At 39.6% G+C, this 23,717-nt stretch overlaps 1 protein-coding gene across 6 annotated transcripts in view; it reads left to right on the top strand.

Moving 5' to 3' along the window:
- The first annotated feature begins 1,066 nt into the window (after window positions 1–1,066).
- Window positions 1,067–23,717, top strand: part of Tlr7 (toll like receptor 7) — a 32,938-nt gene continuing 10,287 nt past the window's right edge. The window contains exons 1-3 of one of the 6 annotated variants that reach the window (XR_009588351.1): window positions 1,067–1,262; window positions 1,579–1,679; window positions 19,015–23,391. Coding sequence is in view for 5 of the 6 variants with exons in the window: in XM_060374444.1 (XP_060230427.1) it covers window positions 1,677–1,679 (3 nt within the window). In the remaining variant the exon portion in view is untranslated. Of the gene's footprint in view, window positions 1,263–1,552; window positions 1,680–19,014; window positions 23,392–23,717 lie in introns of those variants that run through there. The other 5 variants (XM_060374444.1, XM_060374443.1, XM_060374440.1 and 2 more) reach the window with 5 other exon arrangements.

The raw sequence follows: 23,717 nt of genomic DNA on the forward strand, positions 1-23,717 counted from the left end.
CATAGCATAACATAACAAGCCTTCAGGCCAGCATATAAACCCTGGTCATTATTAGCTTATCTTTACATGCTAATCTCTGTATGTTATTCTTTGATGAAATAGGTATATTAAATAACTGTAAACAGAGCTACAATAAATTTAAGTGTATCCACCAAAGGCCTGTATAATCAGTAAAGAAGAAATACTTCTTTCGGGAACCACACTTTGAGAAACAAATCTTTCTTGCTATTACTCTAGACTGCAAGTATGGCTGACTTGGAAACCAAAGTGAATGACCTAAATGGTAGGTTTTCTACCATTCAAAAACCAGTATCTCTTCAAACTGTGCCAACGACAAAGCAAGACAAATTTAGATTTGTTTTGAAAATGTCTATAAAGCAATGTTTCTCAACCTAAAACACATAACTTTTCAGGGCATAGCCTAGAATCTATGGAGACATCTGTGACTATCATGTAGAAGACAGTGCTATTGGTATCTAGTGAGATAGGTATCTAGTGAGAGAATGTCACCAAATATCCTCCAGTATAACAAAGAATGAGGCAGTTAATGTCAGTAGTGAACTCAGTGGCTCAGCACTTGCACAACAAGTCTAAAGAACTGAGTTTGAATCTCCAGAGCCCTAGTAATATAGTGATTATGGCACAACCACTCTAATCTCAGCACTGTGAGGATGCAGACAGGAGGATTTCTATGATTAGCTGACCCCAGTCTAGCTTCAAATTCAGTACAAGACTGTCTCAAAAGGATAAGGTGGAGAGTGGTAAAATGGGATGCCTGAAGTCCTTCCCTAGCCTCTTCACGTACATGTACCTTCACAGATATCACACACACACACACACACACTCACACACACATGTACCTTCACAGATATCACACACACACACACACACACTCACACGCACACACACACAATCAATAATGACAAAGCTTAAAGTCCTTGTTATAAAAAAATAAAGACTGGTATATGAGGTTGTTTGGATTTACAGATGTTGCCTCAAGTCTGGTGATAGAAATAAGAGGAACTTAGTGTTTGTGCAAACCTCATGTGTGGGGTGGCTTAAGTAGTCATGCTCTTTCCTGTCCCCCGCCTGCTACCTAGCCTCAATTTCGTACTTGGAAAGCCCAGGGCCTGCAGCTCAGAGGTTCTGTGAGTCTGTGCTTCCTGTTGCCTTCCCTCTGTCTCAGAGGACTCCACTTATAAAACCACTCCATGCCATCAAGAAAGGTATTTTAAACATTGGGAGACATTTGGATAATTTCAGTAAGTAGACTTATGTGTTGTTACAAGGGAGTGGGGAAGGGAAGAGAGGGAATCCGAATCATACTGCAAAAATGTTTTAGGATGAAAAGAAAATACGGTTGTCGTCTAAAATGTCAATTCCTAGAAGTCAGACTTTCAGTAAGATTAGAAATAGTTTATTGGAGTCTGTCCTTCTTGTATCTAACTTTGATGAAATGCTTATAAATACTATAAGTATTCTCAACAACACATTTTATAAAACAAAGTTGGCAGCATATATTTAAGCTATAATACTGTTGTTCCCTTTTAAGTGTCACGATGGATGTCTCTCTCACAGCAGATGCCACTGGATCCATCTCAGGCTGATCCTCGTCTACCTCAGACTCCGTTCTCCTCCTCCAGACTTCTCCATACCATTTTGAAAGAAAACTAAAAATGGTAAGAACCGCTTATGAAGTCTTACTTTGTCTTTGGTAGTCTTTGTGCTAAGAACTGCACTCAGTTGGCAAGAATAATATTTAGGAATTGTTCAGGGATGGCGATGTCTCCAAGGAGAAACTGCTTTGTGATAATTTACGATAAAGATGAGTCAAGGTAGTATTTCATAATTTCAGATTAGTCAATGTTTGTTCTGCCCAACTTCCTTCCTATGCAAGCTAAATACATACTGCAGTGAGCAAGAATGGATGTTTCAATTAAGGATTTTATTTTATGTTATTTTATTTTATTTTGATTCTCCAGTTTGAGCTTTAAAACCACACAGGTTCCTGGAGTGACTTAATGCTTTTTCTATTGTGTGTTGCTATCAGAAAGGATGGAGCCAGGGTATATATAGAACTGGGATTTGGGGGACCCCATACTCTACTGAAGTCAAAGATGCCCAGAGCTCACAATTAGATGAAATTGGATTATCTGGAGGAGCACAGCAAGGGAAGAGCCCTCAGGATGCACTTTGGACTCAGTTCTGAGCACAACCAGAACAAATGTGATTTAAAGCAAAGTGTGGGTGGATGGAAAATTACTAAGAGGAAACTCCAGGCACGTGGGTGTGGGGATGTGGGGGTGTGGAGGTGTAGGGATATGGGGGTAAGGGGTGAGGGGTGAGGGGTGGAGGAGGGATCTAGCTAAAGTGACCTGACAGAATTATTGTTGGAGGCAGGCCAGTATGGTGTAACATTTCCTTGGAGCTGAGTAGAGTGAGGGATGCCATTAGACAAAATGGGGGCTGGGACATGAAAGTTGTAGCTCCATGTTGGGGGTCGGGGAGTTATCATAAACCAAGGTAGGATTTTCAACAAAATAACTTAACGAGATCCCTGCTTAAGCTAGGCCAAACAAAGATGGCACAAAGCCCCCACACCAAGGCCTCGGGCATAGAGAAGCCTGGCTGAAATTCAGTCAAGGAGAGTCTGAGCATGTCTATTTGGGAGATCATGTACATTTCAGCACAGACTTCTGAAATTTACTTTCTTTAACCATATGAGCATTATGATCTCTTCATAGTCATCCTACAGAGCCACAGTAAAGCTCCATACATTTGTTCAAAAACTTTGCAAGCGGTAATTAGGCAGAGTAAATCCAAATCTGGAAGAGCTTCTTCCGAAATGATTTTTTTCACCCACACTAGACTCAATAGAGTGTTTCTTAGCAGCACACTTTTTTGATTTCCAGATCATCACATTGGCCTCAAACTCAATTTCTAAGGTCTAATAATGCATTACCCGTGAGACCACTCTGTTACAAAGGAAGCAACTGCTTTGAGTTTCATTTCCTATAAACCCAGATGTCTGTTTTAATGTACACACATGCCCACATCTGTCTTTGCCCCTCTAAGGAGGATTCTAGGAGGATGGTGAAAAAGACAATTCAATTCATAGACCACTCACTGTAAGTCAAGCCTTGTGCTTGTTTTAACCTCAAAGCTGGTCTAGACACAAATAAGGAAACGGAGGCTGAACAGGTAAAAAAGCTTGAGGACATGGTACCTGCATCCCAGCTCTTGAAGCTGGGCCTCTAAGACTGCTCTGTTCTTCCAATACCAAGCCTAACATGCACTTTTACCCAGTGACACTCAACAAATGTGAGCTTCATTGTGATATAATTCTACTTAAGAACTAAAGGGAAATCAGTGTACTTGTACATGAAAAGCCATAAAAGCACTTTTCAAAAAGATGTATAAATGGCCCAAACTAGGGAAATCTGTATACTAGGGCATGAAAAGTCAAAAAAAAAATAGCAATTTTCAAAAAGAAGTACAAAAGACCCCCCCCCAAAGAAAATATCCAACCTTGGGAATAGTAATGTCATATGCTTTAATCTGGAAATTCCACTTCTAGAAACTCTAGCTAAAGTTGACCACATGGGTGGTGAACTATTTCGCAAAATGGTATATGCAACTAGATAAAAAGACATCTCATGACTCATGAGAAAAAAAAAAAGGTTTCTATACTGTGGGATACTTATTAAATAAAATGGTACAGGACCATCAAATCAGATTTCGAAGAAAGAGTATTGAATGATTTAAGAAGATACAGTGTAATGTTAAATGACAGAAAAAGCAAAGTAGGAATCAGTAAGGGCTTTATATTTTCTGGTGTTTATAATGCACACACTGGACAAGTACTGAATGCTTACTAAACACGGGATGATCTATGGTTATGGAATTATAACCATTTAAAAGATTTATTTTATTTAAGCGTTATATACTTACGTGAATGTGTGTGCCTGTGTAGGTGTGTGTGTGAGTGTGTGTGTGTGTGTGTGTGTGTGTGTGTGTGTGTGTGTGTGTATGCGCGCCTTTGTCACCATGTGAGTCTATGTGCACTATGTGGATGCGGGTGTCTGTTCAGGCCTAGGAGACCCACTGGAACTAGAGTTATAGGTAGTTGTGAACAATCTGGTGTGGGTGCTGGGAAGTGAACTCGGCAGGACGTGCTCTTAACAACTGAGCCATCTCTTGAGCTACTGTTATAACTGGTTTTGGGCAGTTATAGGTAAAGCGATACCTGAAAGCCAGAGTTATTACAGAGCAGACTAAGGATTTAAACCCAAATCTCTCCTCTGGAAAGGACCTGGCTATTACTAACATGTTCCTCACTATATGAAATAGTTGGGAGATCCATCAACATTAGAAGAAAAAAAAAATCCAAACTGATTATAGTAGCTAAGTAGTTGATTTAAAAGTGAAATAATTTACTTTTAGTTACAGCTACTGTTTTTAGTGGTTAAATAAAAGGAGGAACAAAGTATTTATTACATTAATTAAATATTATTATTTTAAAAATTGGAAGCTCTTGGTAGAATTAAAAACCATCATTCGAGATTAATCAGGTAGCCTCTTTGCACCTCAAAAATAGATTATTTCTGTCTCATAATTTCACAAAAGTTTATGGATGAGTTTGGAGGACTGTGGCCATATCCAAGGAGTCATTTTTGTAAATCCAAAATAATTTGCATGTTTTTGCAAGTTCTTTATGGTTTCATATATCTGCATAATGAATTTTAGCCACTTTCACCCCTCCAGTGCCCTCTCTCTTCTGTCTCCCTCTCTGGTGAAACTCATCTCCCCAAGTCTCTTTCCTTCTTGTATATCTATTTTTTCTATGTGAAACCCACTCAATGTTGCTCATGTGAGAATGGATGGATGGGGGATTATTTACAAGAGATAAATGCAGTTCACTACTAGAGTACTTGCCTGGCACGTGTAAGGCATTAGGTTCAACCCTCAGTGCTACTAGCAAATAAATAATTGAAACATATCAAGGGGAAATTATGAATCCAGGATACCTTGAAGTTAAGTTCAAATTTACATGCTCACAAAATAGTGCTCTTGTGTGTGCCTACAGGTGCTTTTGAACTATAGTGGTCAACTAGTCAATGATGTGAATGGGTTTTTTTTTTATTTAAATGTAATTTTATTTAAATTTATTTTTTTTATTTAAATTTTATTTAATTTAATCTCTTCACATCCCAATTATTGTCCCCTCCCTTCTCGTATCCTAGTCCCCTTGCTTCCACTTTCCCCCTTCCACTCACTCCCTTTCCCTAATCCTCACAAAGAGGGGGCTCTCCTTCCCTACCAACAAGTCTCATCAGAACTGCCTGCATCATCTTCCTCTGTGGCTTGGCAAGGCTGCCCCTTCAGGGGATAGTAATTAAAGAGCAGGCATGGGAGTCCATGTCAGAGACAACCACTACTCCCTTTACTAGGGAACCCATATGGAAACTGAGCTACCTATAGGTTACATCTGAGCAGGGGAACTAGGTCCTCTTTCTTGGTGCATCAATCACTGCAGGCCTCCTGGGCCCAGATTTTTTTTTTGGCTTTGTTGGTCCCCTTGTGGAGCTCCTGTCCACTCTGGGTCCTACTACTCCCCGACTCTAAGACTCTGTGCACTCTGCCCAAAGTTTTGCTGTGAGTTTCTGCATTTGCTTAGATCCCTTACTGGGCAGAGTCTTTCAGAAGACATGTAGGGCAGGCTCCAATGCTGTTCCCTCTCTTCAACTGCTTCTGGTGTCTATTTTTTCCTTCTGAACGAGAATTGAGTATCCTTCCTAGATTCTTCCTTGTTATTTGGCTTCTTTAGGTCTGTGGATTGTAGTATGGTTATCCTATATTATTGTATGACCTACAGAGTCTAAAGCACTCTTTGCAGAAATAGTTTTCCACTCTGGAGTTTATAGAAATCAAGGAGATGTGAGGTTGAAGCTTACTCACAGTTTAATGTCTTGTGCTCCATAGTAATTGAGAAGTGCCTATTTACTTAAAGTATATATTAATTTATTCTATTAGTATCGAACCTCAAGCTGACATGGCAGGAAGTCTGTGATTTTTAAAAATGTGTGCTTCTAAAAGAGTGGGCTACATCCTTGGTCTTGAAATTTTCTTTTTGTTATGAAATGAAGGTTTGATATCCATGGAGTCTACATTTTTCAGAGACTAGCCTATGATCAGAAATACTTCAAACTATGTGAAAAGCAGCTATTTGGCTATAAATCTATTAAGGAAATTTCTAGTAAGGTCTCAATCTATAAACAGCAACTTCCCTATTCACAACACTTGAGCAACCATTAGGGTGTTTTACTTATTACAAATCACATTACCACACTGTTCAATGGCCTATCAGCTTAGCCAAAGGTCCAATTCAAATTCAAGGGCTTCCATCAAGGTCTATTCACTCCTCCCTTCTTCCAAGTGCCTCTCCACCCTTCTACTGCTAGGCTGCCATCACCTCTGGAACACCCAGGCCCATCCAAGGACAGGTTCACCAACAGGCTATAATGCCTTCACTGAATTCTCTCCCTCCATCTTTTTCCCTGCTTCTTTCACTCCTCCCTGAAAGTGATTTTTAACACTTGCTTTAGACACAGGCAGTTGAGGGAGCCCCATGCTCTGAAGGCTGTAAACTAGAAGAGTTTTCATAAATTGATCATAAATTGATAGAGTGGGTGGATAAAAAAATGAAGGGGTAGAGAGAAAAAAAGGAAAGGAGGAAGGCAAGGAGGGAAGGAGAGAATAAAAGAAAAAATTCATGAGTCTTAACATGAATTCCATTCTGTGGTATTCTCTGAAAATAATCCTATCCTCTAGTCCTTAATAGTTGTGCAAAAATTATTTGTGTGTGTGTGTGTGTGTAATAATGACTAGAATGTAACTTAATACACCAAAATGTTAGTTTTGTTGAGGTTTGGGAGGTCGTTCCTGCTTCAAGTTGTCCTTTGCAATATACCTCCTTTTTTGTTCAACTCATGATCTCTACATTCTCTCTGCTACAAACCCTGCACATCTCATCTCCTGACATCTCCGTCTTAGCTAATTACCTTGCTTCCTATTTCACTAAGAAAAAAAAGCAATTAGAAGAGAATTTTTCCACATCTCCCTTTTTTGTACCTATCTAGGACATCCTCACCCTTAGGTCCTTTCTGACTCTGTTCCATTACCTATTACTGAGTTTCCTCACTGAGATCACCTCCAAATGTAAATGCTTCAAATAGTGACAATTCTCTACTACTTCCTGCCATGGGTCAGGGGTTGCCTCAGTTTGGCTGGGCAATTCTCCAACTGACTTTCTTCTTCAGTGATATTCAAACAGAGATTGTAGTTTGGGTTACCTAGAAGCCTTGACAACTTGGGGTCCAGAGCAGTGGGGGCTCCTCAAGTATCTCTCTTCTTGTAATGTCTGTAATATGGTATCTGTAGTAGAGCAAGGCTATGGAGTGGGAAGACAGAAGAAGAGAAAGAGTGTGTGGGAAAGAGAAACACTACTGGCAGTGTCTTTTTTTGTCTTGACAGGAAAACCCTTTGAAATCTGTGTACTGTTCAATATCTCTCCTTATATTCATCTATAAACTTTGTGCTCAGTACCTCTCCTTATATTCTTCTATTCTTTAAAGTCCCTGTACCGTCAAAGTACCTCTGGTACACACCCAGTTCTCATCACTTCCAGAAGTGCCATTTCAGTAATTTGCTTTTCCTTAAAAACCTCTCCACTGGTCTCCATATTTGCCCATTTGCTCTTATTCTCTGTTCTCCACACTACTCTAAACGATTAAGATCTGCTTGCAGTCAGCTGGAAAACATACAGTGGCTCTCATTCTCAAGCACAGTAGAGACCAGTATTCCAATAATGGCAGGCATGTACTTGCATGCCTAGGCTCCCTCTCTGCTTTCATATTCGACTTCCTTACTTTCTTCATTTGGCCATTTGTGACGATTCTGCAAAGTCTCCATTTTGGGATGTTTACAAAAGATGTTTCCTTCTGTCTGTCGTGCTTTTAGTTTTTCATTTCATAAATACTGATTTTAAACATCAAAGAAATCATGACTTTTGCAGGCAAATGGTGGGAACTAGAGAAGATCATCCTGAATGAAGTATCCTAGAAGTAGAAAGACACACATGGTATATGCTCACTTATTAGTGGATATTAGACATATAATATAGGATAATCATACTAAAATCTGTACACCTAAAGAAGCTAATCAAGAATGAGGACCCTAGGGAAGATGATCAATCTTCATTCAGAAAGGCAAACAGGATGGACATAGGGAGAAGGAGAAAACAGGGAACATGGCAGGAGCCTACCACAAGGGTCTCTGAAAGACTCTACCCAGCAGGGTATCAAAGCAAATGCTGAGACTCATAGCCAAATTTTGGGCAATGTGCAGGGAATCTTATGAAAGAAGGGGGAGATAGAAAGACATGGCGGGAATAGGAGCTCCACAAGGAGAGCAACAGAACCATAAAATCTGGGCTCAGGGATCTTTTCTGAGACTGATAATCCAACCAAGGACCATGCATGGAGATAAGCTAGAACCCTTGTACAGATGTAGCCCATTGCAGCTCAGTGTCGAAAAGGGTTCCCTAGTAATGAGAACAGTGACTGTCTCTGACATGAACTGAGGAACTGGCTCTTGGATCCACTTCCCCCTGAGGGGGGAACAGCCTTACCAGGCCACAGAGGAAGACAATGCAGCCAGTCCTCATGAGACCTGGTAGACTAGGGTCAGATGGAAGAGGAGGAGGACCTCCCCTATCAGTGGACTGGGGAAGGGACATAGGAAAAGAAGAGAGAGGAAAGATGGGATTGGGAGGGGTGAGGGAGGGGGCTACTGTTCAGATACAAAGTGAATAAACGATAATACATAAATAAGTAAATAAATTAATAAATAAATGAATGAATGAATGAAATTTAAAAATCTTCAAATTTCAATGCTTCTCTAAGCCACATATTTGTGGTCACATCTCCACCCCCCACATCCCTGATATCATTTACTATACCCTGTATTTTCTTTCTCCATAAAACTTAGCATATAATTTCCAATGAAATGTGGAATAGGTGCAATTTTTCTGTGCCTATAAAACTTATCTCACAAAGAGTAAAACTCATTGTTTTGACCACCATAACATCCCAAGCCATAAGAAGAGTTCTTGGAAGATATCAGTTAATGCCTGCTGCTTCAGGAGGCTGACACATGATGACTACCAAGAGTTTCAGATCAGACTGAGCTATATAGTGAGTTCCAAGCAAGCTGAAGCTATAGAGTGAGACCCTATCTCAAACAATGACACAGAAAAATTTGTATATGTTTTAATTTCCTACACAGATATTTGTTAGGCTTTAATAGTACCTCTGAAATAAGAAAACCCATTTTTATAAAGAAAAATCCCCCAAAATACAACATAAGATTAGAAATCTCCTTGATCCAGTTAGATGGCTCAGCAGGTATAAATGTGCTTGCTGAGCAAGCAGGGCAACCTGACTTCTACCCATAAGATATTTTGAAGGTAAGAAAGAATTGAAACTAAAAAGTGTCTTCTAACCACCACACGTGTACCATAGCATTACATGCATTCCTGCACACGTGCGCGCACACACACACACACACACACACACACACACACAAACACACACATGGGCGGGGGAGACAGACAGACAAACAGAGCAGTAGAGAGAGAAACAGACTGCACATCATTATGTATGAGAGAGAGAGAGAGAGAGAGAGAGAAAAGATATCTCTCTAATAAAGGACACCTTTATACCACGGCTCATAGTAATTGTTGCAACCTTTGAAATTTTGCACACTTTCTCTGCAAATACAAATACATGTTCACTTATTTATCATAAACTAACCATCTGTGACAGTCATTCTGATGCTACTTTTACAACCTATTCTTTTTTGAAGACAAGGTCTCCCTAACTCTGTATCACAGGCTGCCTCCTCCTGCCTCAGTATTTTTATTAATTGCAGACCTTGCAAGCTTTTCAATAGCAATATATGTATCTACCACATGCTTTTAAAAAGAAAATTTGGAATTCCATTGTTAGTGCTTTGTTATTTTAAAACATTTTAACAAATTGATAGCTATCCAGTTTATCTCATTCTTATATCAGAGCAGTGAGATGAGACAGTTTTCTATGTGGACACGGCCTGCTTAGTAGAGTTCTTTTTGAGGTTGCATTAGTTCATAGCCCCATGTAGTCCTTAAGAAGTTATTATGATGGTTTAAAGTTTTATTTTCTTTCTTTTTTCCTTTATTGCCTTTGTAATGCTAGAAATTAAACTAGCCCAGGCTCTTGAATATAACTAGGCATATGCTCCTACCACTGAGTGCATCTACAGGCCCCTTTTTTTTAATTTTATTTTTTTCTTATCAGTTACATTTTATTAACTCTGTATCCCAGCCTTGTCCCGATCCCTCATTCCCTCCCAGTCCCTCCCTCCCTCCCTCATCTCCACCGTGCCCCTTTCCAAGTCCACTGATAGGGGGGACCTCCTCCCCATTCATCTGATCCTGTTTTATCAGGTATCTTCAGGACTGGCTGCAAAGCCCTCCTCTGTGGCCTAACAGGACTGCTCCTCCCTTGGAGGGTGGGGAGGCCAAAGAGCCAGTCATTGAGTTCCTATTAGAAATAGTCCTTGATCCCCTCATTTTGGGAAACCAATTGGTTACTGAGCTACCACAGGCTACATCTGAGCAGAGGTTCTAGGTTATATCCATACATGGTCCTTGCTTGAATGTCAGTCTCAGAAAAGACCCTGTGCCCAGATATATTTGGTCCTTGTGGAGCTCCTATCCTTTCCCCATCAGACTAACTCCCCTTCTTTCTTATGATTCCCTGTACTCTGCCAAAGGTTTGGTCATGAGTCTTTGCTTTGAAAACACTGCTAGTTAGAGTCTTTCAGATGCACTCAGTAGACTCCTGTCATACGTTCAATGCACATCCCATCTGTCTTTCTAAACGAGGATTGATCATCTTACCCCATGTCTGCTCTCTTGATTATCTTTGCTCAAGTACACAAAAGGGATACTTGCTCAACCATGTTTATAGCAGCTTTATTTGTAATAGCCAGAACCTGGAAACAACCCAGATGTCCATCAACGGAGGAATGGGTACAGAAATTGTGGTATTTCTACACAATGGAATACTACTCAGCAATGAAAAAGGAGGAAATCATGAAATTTGCAGGCAAATGGTGGGAACTAGAAAAGATCATTCTGAGTGAAATATCCCAGAAGGAGAAAGACAAACATGGTATATACTCACTTATATAAACCTATAAGATATGATAAACATAATGAAATCTATACACCTACAGGCCCTTCTTAGACTAGATAATCCCGAAACAGAAATTGCCTGAAGTTCTAGGAGGCTATGAACACCCCGCAGCTGAGGACAGTTACTGGCAGATAAGTTTTAGTGAAATCCAAGTCCCAGAGAAAGCACAGCAGAGAACAACTGGCTGACTTCCCATTCATAAAGTGTTAACTCCTGGTAAGTAGAAGTCTCACAAATCCTGGCTTCACTGAAACTTATTGGGAGACACAAACCACTCAATTTTACTTCGTATTTCACCATCAAAGAGTTCCCAGTGATATGCATCTCCTCCTCACATCATAATACAACTACACCTTGCTCATGAGCAATGTTGGGACAATAAAAACAACTATTTGCAAAGCATGAATTTAGGTAGAATTGTTGATTCCAATTACTAGTTATATATCTATGCTTGTGAATATTGAGTGGGAATCTAATAGTGATCTAGAATCAGGTATAATTCAAGGTTGAATCCTACCACTAAAGCTATGCATCTCTTCTTTTGTTCTCATCAATTTGCCCAATTTTACACCTCTGAATTAATTGTTTCCTACCTTAAACAGAAGGTTCTCTGAACTAAATTGAGAGCAGCACCAGTCTATGAATAGAAACATAAACATTTACAAAGCAATTTGATTACATGACCATTTAGAAAAATAAAAATAGCAGCTTCTTTATCAGCTAAAGATTATAACCTTTGAAACCATGGGCTTTAGACCATGAACGGTACCAGGCACGAAAGTACATCATGTGGAGAAGGTCTCAAATCCAATCAGAAAACAGTTACCCCATAACAATTGTACCACTATTACACATCTTACCTGGGTGGTTGCTATTGTGGCATATAGAATGCAGTGCTGGGTAAGATCATCTAAACCTTTTCCCCTACAGGAGGCATGTTCTGGCACTGTGCCTATACAGGCAGCACTAACTGGACTTAGTGGATTATTGAAAAAAAAAAAAAAAACTAACATTAAATTGGGAGCAAACAGTTGTAAGGGATATAATAAAGTTGAAAGAGGGAACTAGGGATAGATATGATCATATGTCATTATATACATGAATGAAAGTCTCAAGAATGAAGAATAATTACCAGTTCAAAAATATGTACCTGAGTGGAGTGGTTGTTGCCATTTTGAAGATTTGTTTGTTCTAGCTTCTGTTTGAAGCAGCAGTACATGTAGGCCTGTCAGCCCTAGTCTTTTTTTTATATTCAATTTATTTATTTATTTATTTATTTATTTATTACACTTTATTCACTTTGTATCCCCCCCTAAGCCCTTCCCTCCTCCACTCTCGATCCCACCCTCCCTCCCCCTTCTTCACACATGCCCCTCCTCAAGTCCACTGATAGGGGAGGTCCTCCTCTCCTTCCTTCTTATCTTAGTCTATCAGATCTCATTAGGAGTGGCTGCATTCTCATCTTCTGTGGCCTGGTAAGGCTGCTCCCCCCTCAGGGGAGGTGATCAAAGAGCAGGCCAATGAGATTATGTCAGAGGCAGTCCCTCTTTCCTTCCCATTACTATGTAACCCAATTGGACACTAAACTGCCATGGGCTACATCTGTGCAGGGGTTCTAGGATATCTCCATGCATGGTACTTGGTTGGAGTATGAGTCTCTGAGAAGACCCCTGTGTTCAAATTTCTGCTGCTGTTGCTCTCCTTGTGGAGTTCCTGTCCTCTCCAGATCTTACTATTTCCCATTTCTTACTTAAGATTCCATGCACACTGCCCAACAGTTGGCCATAAGTCTCAGCATCTACTTTGATAGTCTACAGGGCAGAGCCTTTCAGAGGCCCTCTGTGGCGGGTTTCTAGCTTGTTTCCTGTTTTCTTCTTCTTCTGATGTCCTTCCTCTTTGCCTTTCGGGATGGGGATTGAGCATTTTAGTCAGGGTCCTCTTTCTTGATTAGTTTCTTTAGGTATACAGATTTTAGTAGGTTTATCCTATACTACATGTCTGTATGAGTGAGTATATAGTGTGTGTATGTTTCTGCTTCTGGGACAGCTCACTCAGGATGATCCTTTCCAGGTCCCACCATTTACCTGCAAATTTCATGATTTCCTTATTTTTCAATGCTGAGTAATATTTCATTGTGTAGAAGTACCACAATTTCTGCATCCATTCTTCAGTTGAGGGGAATCTGGGCTGTTTCCCGCTCCTGACTATTACAAATAAAGCTGCTACAAACATGGTTGAGCAAATGTCCTTACTGTGTACTTGAGCCTCTTTTGGATATATGCCTAGGAGTGGTATGGCTGGATTTTGAGGAAGCGCTACTCCTAGTTGTCTGAGAAAATGCCAGATTGATTTCCATAGTGGTTGTACAAGTTTACATTCCCACCAGCAGTGGAGGAGGGTTCCCCTTTCTCCACAACCTCTCCGGCATGTGTTGTCACTCGAGTTTTTCATTTTGGCCATTCTGATCATCAAAACAAAATTCCATACAGATTTGGAAAGAATCTTCACCAACCCTTAATCTGACAGAGGGCTAATATCAAATATATATAAAAAACTAAAGAAGCTGAAAAGCAGCAAACCAAGTAATCCAATTAAAAAATGAGGAACAGAGCTAAACAGAGAATTCTCTGTAGAGGAATATAGAATGGCAGAGAAACACTTAAAGAAATGCTCAACGTAATTAGCCATTAGGGAAATGCAAATCAAAACGACCCTGAGATTTCACTTTACACCCATCAGCCCTTGTCTTTTAACCTCTTATTTTTCCCTCACATGGATTTCCCTGCGGCAGAAAGAGTTCTGTCAGAAAAATGTAGCCAGCTCTCTTCATACATGCATAAATAGGTATGAAAATTGAAGTAGGAGAGGTAAAAAAAATAATCAAAATAATTATAATTCACAAAATGTAATAATGAAACTCACTATTACGGAATATTAATATATGCTTTGGGTTTTTTGGTTTTAGAAAACAGGTAGGCTTTAGGCATGAGAACAGTGGAGATTTTTGCTTCCTACTTCAGTAGGGATGAAGACCTGATTCATTTTCTCCCTTCCAATGGTGTCTAGCACTGACAAGATTACCAGTAGTGTTTGTTGAGTGATGTCATTACTAGAGAGTTTCCTTGAGCTTATAAATTTCTAAAATGCCTAAGGAAGCACTTCCGAGTAGAGAATAAAATTCTTAAGAAATGCAGAAACCAAGAAGTACCCCCCACCGCCTTCAACCCTAGCCTCGTCCCAAACATAAGAATACTGTCTTATTTAAAAAATTTTGTACTGAGGATTGAGCCTGAGGCTTCATCCATGCCAAGAAAGCTCTCCCACAGATCCACATCCACATCCACATCCACATCCACATCCATATCCACATCCACATCCACAGCATTCTACTTTATATTTTGTTCGGAGACAGGATCTTGCTAATTTTGCTAAGCTCGACTCAAATTTGCCATCTTTCTACCTCAGCTTCCCAAGCACTGGGATTACAGTCCTGCAATACCAGGCCTGACTTTAATACTTTTCTAATACTTGTCTCCTTTCTCTCCCCAAAGAATATAAGCTAGAACAATCCTGAGATATTAGAGTCCCAGGAATCATTTAATCCAAGAGGAAATTCACAAAACTGCAAACACAAGTTGTATTGAGTTTGTTTCCTGTGACTATACAAGGCAATTTTCAGGTGATCTATCATAAATTAGTTTGCCTCTTAGGTTGCAATCTCTTTTCAGGTTCACTTCTTCCTCAGTAAAACAGAGGAATCTATGTGCCTTTTCAACTTCAGTGTGAAGAGTTAGTGATACTAGCCAAATGATATGTCTATTTTAACAAGTGGCATAAGCTAAGAATAGAAGGCAGCCATTAGAGAGAGGATGTGCATACACATATAAATGATTCATGGCTGCTCCACATGTATTCTGCATTTTCCATTTTAGCAAATGAAGTGATTTACTAAGAGAATAGAAACACCTGTGCATAGAAAATTGCATATTTCCATTTTGGCCATAATTACTTCACTAATTAAGCATCCAGATTTACCCAGTATATTTGCATGTATAATTAGCTGTGGTTCATTATCAAAGCCAGGCCTATGTCACAGGTTACTACACATTTTATAAATCAAATTACTGAAAGATGCATGTCTTTAGGCACTCATTGTTTCCACCACCCCAAAACAAGTGAAACAAAATAATGTGGATGTGTTGTAACACAGAGACAGACAGAGAGACAGACAGACAAAGACTTAGCTTTTCATTTTAAAATCATGTTAATTGAAACTAAAATATTTTTAAACAAGTACTTCCAGATACTTTAAAAGGGGAAGTTTCTATCAGAATAAGGAAATATTTTCTATGTTTAAACAATGCTTCCCAAAGATTGTTTGAATTGGGCAGCTTCAGAAAGACATGCCTTCTCTTTAATAATAAATTTGGAAAGGCTGTCTAGACAGTGCATTCTCATCCTTCAGCTGCTTGCTCAGAGCCCAGCTTTTACACTACAATTCATATTCCTACTAGCAGGAGTTTCATTGCAAACTTTGAAGGTATCTCCAAGTACCAGGCTTGCAGTGCATCCTCCATGGGAAGGTAAGAGAAATTCCCAATGCTTTCAAATATTCTAAGGGTCAGTTCTACTTGAGCTTAACCACTGAGCATAGGACATGTGTACTGGTAACCTCTCCTTGGCTGCATTTGTTCTGAGATGACACAGATGAAGTCTGTGCTCTCACAGGAGTTTCAGAGTCAAAAAGATAACGCTAGAAGCAAGGATAATAATGGAGTCTTAATGAAGATTCATTTCCCTACCCTTCCAGTGACGTTTCTGAGCCATACTTCAACCCCTTCCTTTAGAGACTGAACTCCTTCTCAGTTTCTCTTTGTACCAGTGATACACTCTGACCTTCAATCTGCACAAGATTAGGACCATAAATATTACCTTCTAGAGGCAGAATGGGTTCAGGAGCGCTACCCTCTACTCTGGGGATTGAGATAGGCAGTTAACAGTTGCTGGGGGAAGAAGGAACATTTTCCTCAGTTGTAGAGACTGATAAGTTACTGCTGTTTCTGTCAATAACTCCTTACCCATGTTCCTGTAAGCAACCCCATTGAAGAACACTGCGTTACCAACCCACATCCAGAAAATCTGATCTTTGGGGTAAAGGCCTTACTAAATGTGAGGCTCCTATGGGATTTTGAAAAAGTTTAAAGCTTTGATTTTTTTAACAAATGTGTCCCTTTCGCTCATGATGTGCCTGGATTGCATCATAACAATGACATACAATTTATATAAAGACAAATCAGTTCAGCTGCTTAAAGGTGTTTGTTCCCTGCCAATGCAGAGAAAGAGAGATAGTATGGTAAACAGCTAGGAAAGCAAAACCCCTGTTTTGGTTACCTGGGTCTCACCTTGTTCACCTTACAGCATATCTGCTTTTCACTTTCTTTCTTGAAAGTGAATCCATCACTTGGAAATAGGAAGTATACATCATTTTGAAATAAGCAATGTGAATAGATTTACAGGTTGTGCCAGAAATACAATTTATTTTTATCCTTGCTGAACTTGGATTGAATGTGTTTAGAGTTAATGCCATGTACAACCTAAGATTTTATCTAGATATGGTCTGGCTGTCTGTAGATTATGATCCATAGGTTCAACCTGTATCCCTACTTCTTTTTCTTAGCACTGGATCTTATAATTCTGATCTGTTACATGCTAAGTGTTTATTTAAGTAACTTCATAATAAAAGTACTGTCATTGGTGCATTTACACAATGGAATACTACTCATCAATTAAAAACAGGGAAATCAGGAAATTTGTAGGCAAATGGTGGGAACTAGAAAAGATCAGCCTGAGTGAGGTATCCCAGAAGCAGAAAGACACACATGGTATATATTCACTTATTAGTGGCTATTAGGCATATACTATAGGATAAACATACTAAAATCTGTACACCTAAAGAAACTAATCAAGAAGAGAACCCTGGATAAGATGATAAGTCCTCCTTCAGAAAGGCAAATTGGATGTACATCAGAAGAGGGAGAAAACAGGAAACAGAACAGGAGCCTACCACAGAGGACCTCTGAAGGACTCTTCCCTGCAGGGTATCAAAACAGATGCTGAGATTCATAGCCAAACTTTGGGCAGAGTGCAGGGAATCTTATGAAAGAAAAGGGACACGGAAAGACCTAAAAGGGCTAGGAGCTCCACAAGAAGAGAAAAAAAAAATCTGAGCCCAGGGATCTTTTCTGAGACTGATAAGCCAACTAAGGACCATTCATGGAGATAAAACCCTGCACAGATGTAGCCCAAGGCATCTCAATATCCAAGTGGGTTTCACTAGTAATGGGACCAGGGACTAACTCTGACATAAAGTCAGTGGCTGGCTCTTTGATCTGCCTCCCCCTGAGAGTGGAGCAGCCTTATCAGGCCACAGAGGAAGACAATGCAGCCAGTCCTGATGAAGACAATGAGCCAGTCCTGATGAGACCTAGGCTCAGATGGAAAGGGAGGAGGACCACTGCTATCAGTGGACTGGGGAACAGGCATGGGTAGAGAAGAGGGAGGAAGTTTGGGGTTGGGAGGGGGCTACTGCTGGGATACAAAGTGAATAAACTGCCATTAATAATAAAAAGAAGAAGAAATAAAAATAAATAAATAAATAAATAAATAAAAATATTGTCAAATATTTACTTTTGCATTTGCTCCTTTGAGCCCAGGTTTCACACTGTATCCTAGGCTGACTCAAAAGTCACAAAAATATTTGCTTTCATGTAAAAAATTTGCCAACTTCTGGTCTAGATCAATGTCATGCAGAACCTTCTGCAATGGTGAAGATATGTCACTTCTGTGACCTTAAGTACAGTAGCCATAAGCTTCTTAGGGCTTTGGGGGCACTTCAATTACAGTTAGTGTGACTGTGAAACTGAATTTTAATCAACTTAAAAAGAAATAGCCACAAAGTGACTTGCAGCTATCATATTAGAGCAGTACCAGATCATTTGCAGTGTACTCTCTTCTTTTTTTTTTCTGTGTTCTGTGTTCCTCTTTCAAATGGATCATCCCTCCTGAGGCTATGTGAGTCTAAGAGAAGACAAATTTTTAATCAGATTTTCTCTCTGAACTGGTTTTCATTGTCTGCTAGTAAATGCCTAAGGAAAGCATTTGAAAACAATGCATGTAGGCAGAGGTCGATTTTCTCTAAGGCTCTACTTTCTCTATCTATTGTGTCTACTTCTGTTTGTGGTAAAGTAGTTGCCTTTTTCTACACAACCATGTTCCAAATTAAAGAAAGCCTACTTCAACTTTGCACTCTGCGCTGCAGACAGACAAAATATCACTGTAAAAAACTGTATTTCATTCCAGCCCTGTTGTCTTAGTTTGTTTCACTCATAAGACTGCTAAGCCACAGAGAGAACCATCCAGCACACATTGTTAGTATCAATACTGCTGAACCATTTCCCGTAAGAGTAAACTTAGTCTGTACAGAGCCCTCCTTTTAATGCAACACAGATGGCTAGTCTGCCAAGTGGTCCATACAGGAGAGCATAAAGTGAGCCACCAGCTTTTCAGCCTCCAAAATCTGAGTTTCTCTTGCCCATAGCTTGACAAAAATCAGCATTACACAATTAAAGTTTTCTCGTGGTTGGCAAACTATTTCTACATTCTACAGTTTAAAAAACAGGTTTCCACTAATACAAACTGCATGGTATTGTTACAGAAAAAGAATGGCAGATCAATGGAATAGAATAGAAGAACCAGAAATACACCCATACACCTATGGAGACTTAATTTTTAACAAAGAAGCCAAAACCATACAATGGGAAAAAAATAGAATCTTCAATAAATGGTGCTGGTCTAACTAGATGTCTACATTTAGAAAAGTGCAAATAGATCCATATTTATCACCCTGCACAAAACTAAAGTCTTAGTGGATCAAAGACCTCAGCATAAAACCAGACACACTAAACTTGTTAGAAGAAAAGTGGAGAAGAGCTTTAACCTCATTGGCACAGGAGACAAATTCCTGAACAGAACACCAACAGCACAAGCTCTAAGATCAACAATCAATAAATGGGTCCTCATGAAACTGAAAAGCTTCTGTAAAGCAAAGGACATTGTTATCAAAACAAAACATCCATCTACAGACTGGGAAAGGATCTTCCCCAACCCTATATATGACAGAGGACTAATATCCAGAATAAATAAATACTCAAGAAGTGAAACTGCAACAAATCAAACAATCCAATTACAAAATGGGTACAGAGCTAAAGAGAGAATTCTCAATAGAGGAATATAGAATGGCAGAGAAACATTTAAAGAAATGTTCAACATCCTTAGCTATCAGGGAAATGCACATCAAAACAACCCTAAGATGTCGCCTTACACCCATCAGAATGGCTAAGATCAAAAACTGAAGGGATGATGCATTCTGGAGAAGATGTGGAGAAGGAGAAAACCTCCTCCATTGCTGGTGGGAATGTAAATTTGTACAACCACTTTGAAAACCAATCTAGTGCTTTCTCAGAAAATTAGGAATAGTGCTACCTCAAGATCCAGCAACACCACTTCTAGGCATATATCCAAAATATGCTCAAGTATACAACAAGCTTTATTCATAGTACCAGAATCTGAAAATAGCCCAGATGCTCCTCAACTGAAAAATAGATGCAGAGGGCCTCTGAAAGAATATACTCACCAGGGTATCAAAGCAGAGGCTGAGACTCATAGCCAAATTTTGGGCAGAGTGCAGGGAATCTTATGAAAGAAGGGGGAGAGAGAAAGACATGGAGGGGACAGGAGTTCCACAAGTTGACCAACAGAACCAAAAAATCTGTGCACAAGGGCCTTTTCTGAGACTGATACTCCAACCAAGGACCATGCATGGGGATAACCTAGAACCCCTGCACAGATGTAGCCCATGGCAGCTCAGTCTCCAAGTGGGTTCTCTAGTAAGGGAAACAGGGGCTGTCTCTGACATGAATTCAGTGGCTGGCTCTTTGATCACCTTCCCTTGAGGGGGGCTCAGCTTTACCAGGCCATAGCGGAAGACAATGCAGCCAGTTCTGATGAGAACTGATAGGCTAGATTCAGATGGAGGAAGAGGACCGCGCCTATCAGTGGACTAGGGGAGGTTCATGGGAGGAGAAAAGGGGGAAGGTTGGAATTGGGAAGGGAAGAGGAAGGGGGCTAAAGCTGGGATACAAAATTAATAAATTGTAATTAATAAAAAAATAATTAATTAAAAAGAATTCAGTAATTTAAAAAAAGAGAAATGCTCAATGTCCTTAGTTATCAGGAAAATGCAAGTGAAAATGACTCTGAGATTTAACCTTATACCCATTAGAATGGTTAAGATCAAAAACTCAAGTGACAACACATGCTGGAGAGGATGTGGAGAAAGGGGAACTCTCCTCCAATGCTGGTGGGAATGTAAACTTGTACATCCACTTTGGAAATCAATCTGGCACTTTCTCAGAAAATTGGGAATAGCACTATCACAAGATCCAGCTATAACACTCCTAGGCATATATCCCAAATACACTCAAGTATACAAGGACATTTGCTCAACTATGTTTGTAACAGCTTTATTTGTAATAACCAGAATCTGGAAACAATACAGATGTCCCTCAACTGAGGAATAGATATAGAAATTGTGATTCATTTACACAATAGAATACTACTCAGCAATTAAAAACAAGGAAATCATGACATTTTCAGGCAAATGGTGGGAATTAAAAAAGATCATCTTGAGTGAGGAAACCCAGAAGCAGAAAGACACACATGGTGTATACTCACTTATAAGTGGATATTAGACATATAATATAGGATAAACATACATAAATCTGTACACCTGAAGAAGCTAATCAAGAAGAAGGACCCTGGGTAAGATGCTCAATCCTCATTCAGAAAGGCAAACGTGATAGACATTGGAAGAGGGGAAAATAGGGAACAGGAGAAGAGCCTACCACAGAGGACCTCTGTGGTATTAAAGCAGATTCGGAGACTCGTAGCCAAACTTTGGACAGATTGCAGGGTATCTTATGAAAGAAAGGGAGACAGAAAGATTTGGAAGGGACAGGAACTCCACAAAGTGAGCAACAGAAACTAGGTTTTCCTGGGTACAAGAAGAATTGAATTAACAGGCGTACCATAACAGTGTTTTGATTTCTCATAAATATGCAGAAATTAGAAACTCGGAGTCATGTGTTGGCCCCACTCTATGAGGTCACAAAAGGGTAGATTTAGATGTTCTGGATTATTCCCTCTGTTGTATAACCGCAAATACATTTTTCTCATTTGCTCCATCAAAGAAGGCTGCCAGCAGCAGTGTCCATATTAAAAGGAAACCAGTGGAAGTACATGGAAAAGAAGGGGATATCTTCCCTGGTTAAGAACAGGTTTCAGAAGTTGAGTATCTGCTTTCCTCTAACATGCTGTTTGCAAAAGCTTGGTCACGTGGCCATGTTTATCTACTACAGAGAATGGCAATACAATCATTTTTCAAAGTGGGATTTGCTCAATAAAAAAAAATAAGTAAATAAATATTTTTGTCACTGTCAGATGAGGAAAAGTATGTAAAGATGTTTTCAGACTCTGAGAATAATCAAAGGAATTGACAGTATGAAAAATAAACACTCCACAGAACAAGAACAATGTGTATTTAAACTAGATCTAATAGAAAGGTTAACATTTTGTCTGGAAAACTAATAAAGTTTTACACTGTATTTTACATTTGTATAGTTTTTCCTTCCCTCCATAACATTTTGAGGTCCTTAAGTGCACAGACTATGCATTTTCTATGTAACTAATACATAACCATCAATGAAAGAATGCATGTGAGTAAATAGGTATTATATTTGGGAAATGAATTGTGCATCACAAGTTCATTGGTTTGAATACTTGGTCTCCAGCTATATAACCTTGAGGAGGTAGAGCCTTGCTGGAGGAAGAAGGTTACCTAGGAGGTGGGCTTTGAGATTTTAGAGAGCCACCCCACTTCTTGTCCCTCTGCTATCTGCCTGAAGACGCAATATGAGTAGCAGACGCCCATCAAAGTAGACTGAGATGCGTCCACTGCTATGATTAAACTGAAATACACTGTCACTGTAAGCCAAAATAAATCCTTCCTCCAATCAGTTGCCCCAATTGTTTTTTGTCACAGTGATTTAAAAAACAAACAAACAAACAAACAAACAAACAAAACTAATTTCTGAGAAAGCACCAGATTGACTTCCAAAGTGGTTGTACAAGTTCACATTCCCACCAGCAATGGAGGGGGGTTCCCCGTTCTCCACAACCTCTCCAGCATGTGTCATCCCTTAATTTTTTTTTTTTTTATTTTAGCTATTCTGATGGCTGGGAAGTAGAATCTCAGGGTCATTTTGATTTGCATTTCTCAGAAGACAAAGGACTCTGAGCATTTCTTTAAGTGTTTCTCAGGCCATGGAAGAAGATGATGCAGCCAGCCCTGATGAGACCTGATAGTCTAGGGTCAGATAGAAGGAGAGAAGTTCCTCCGCTATTAGTGGACTAGGGAAAGGGCATAGAAGGAGAAGAGGGAGAGTAAATGGGACTGGGAGGAGATGAGGGAGGGTGCCACACCTGGGATACAAAGTGAATAAATTGTAATTAATTAATTAATTAAAAAGGAAAGGTGGAATTGTAATATTTATTCATATTTTCTTCTCACTGAGTAGTTGGTGCAATCACTAGCTAAGGAACAGTTCAACACAGTCTAGTCTGTGTCCATTGCCTTGGTCATGGGATGTACATAGTGTGTACATGACATTATTTCTGAGTCTGTGGGTTTCTTGCAGGAGGTCTTCTAAGCAAAGAATCTGACACAGAGATAGGTAGTGAACAACCAAACCAAGACTAGGAGCCAGTTCTTCTCATTCATAATCCAGCACTCCCTCTACAGCTTCATGCAGATTCAGCACAGTTGGAAATGAGAGGATGGGAATTGAACTGGTCATTTTGAAAACAGAATTTCTCAACCCATTTCCACCAAAAAAAAAAAAAATAAATAAATAAAAGCATTGAGCAGATAGACCTATGTTGAGTGTGAGATTATAGACTTAGGAACTTCCTGAGGAGACACTTTTTTCTTTATTTTTATTTTCTTTGTATGGATGTTTTGTTTTGTCTGCATGTGTATCTGTGCACCATGTGTGTGCACTGCCCACAGAGGACAAAAGGGAGTGTAGGAATACCTGGAACTGGAATTACAGATAACTGTGAGTTGCCATGTGAGTGCTGGGAATAAAACCTGAATCCTCTGGTACAGTAGCCTGTGTTTTTAGTCACTTGGCCATCTTTCCAACACCAGGAGATTTTTTTTTATGCAGTTTGTTTTCTTTGATATACACTCATTTCTTCATGCATACATTCTTTCACTTGTGTATTCATAATGGAACACCA

The sequence above is a fragment of the Meriones unguiculatus genome, chromosome X (genome assembly GCF_030254825.1).
Source record: "Meriones unguiculatus strain TT.TT164.6M chromosome X, Bangor_MerUng_6.1, whole genome shotgun sequence".
Lineage (NCBI taxonomy): Eukaryota > Metazoa > Chordata > Mammalia > Rodentia > Muridae > Meriones > Meriones unguiculatus.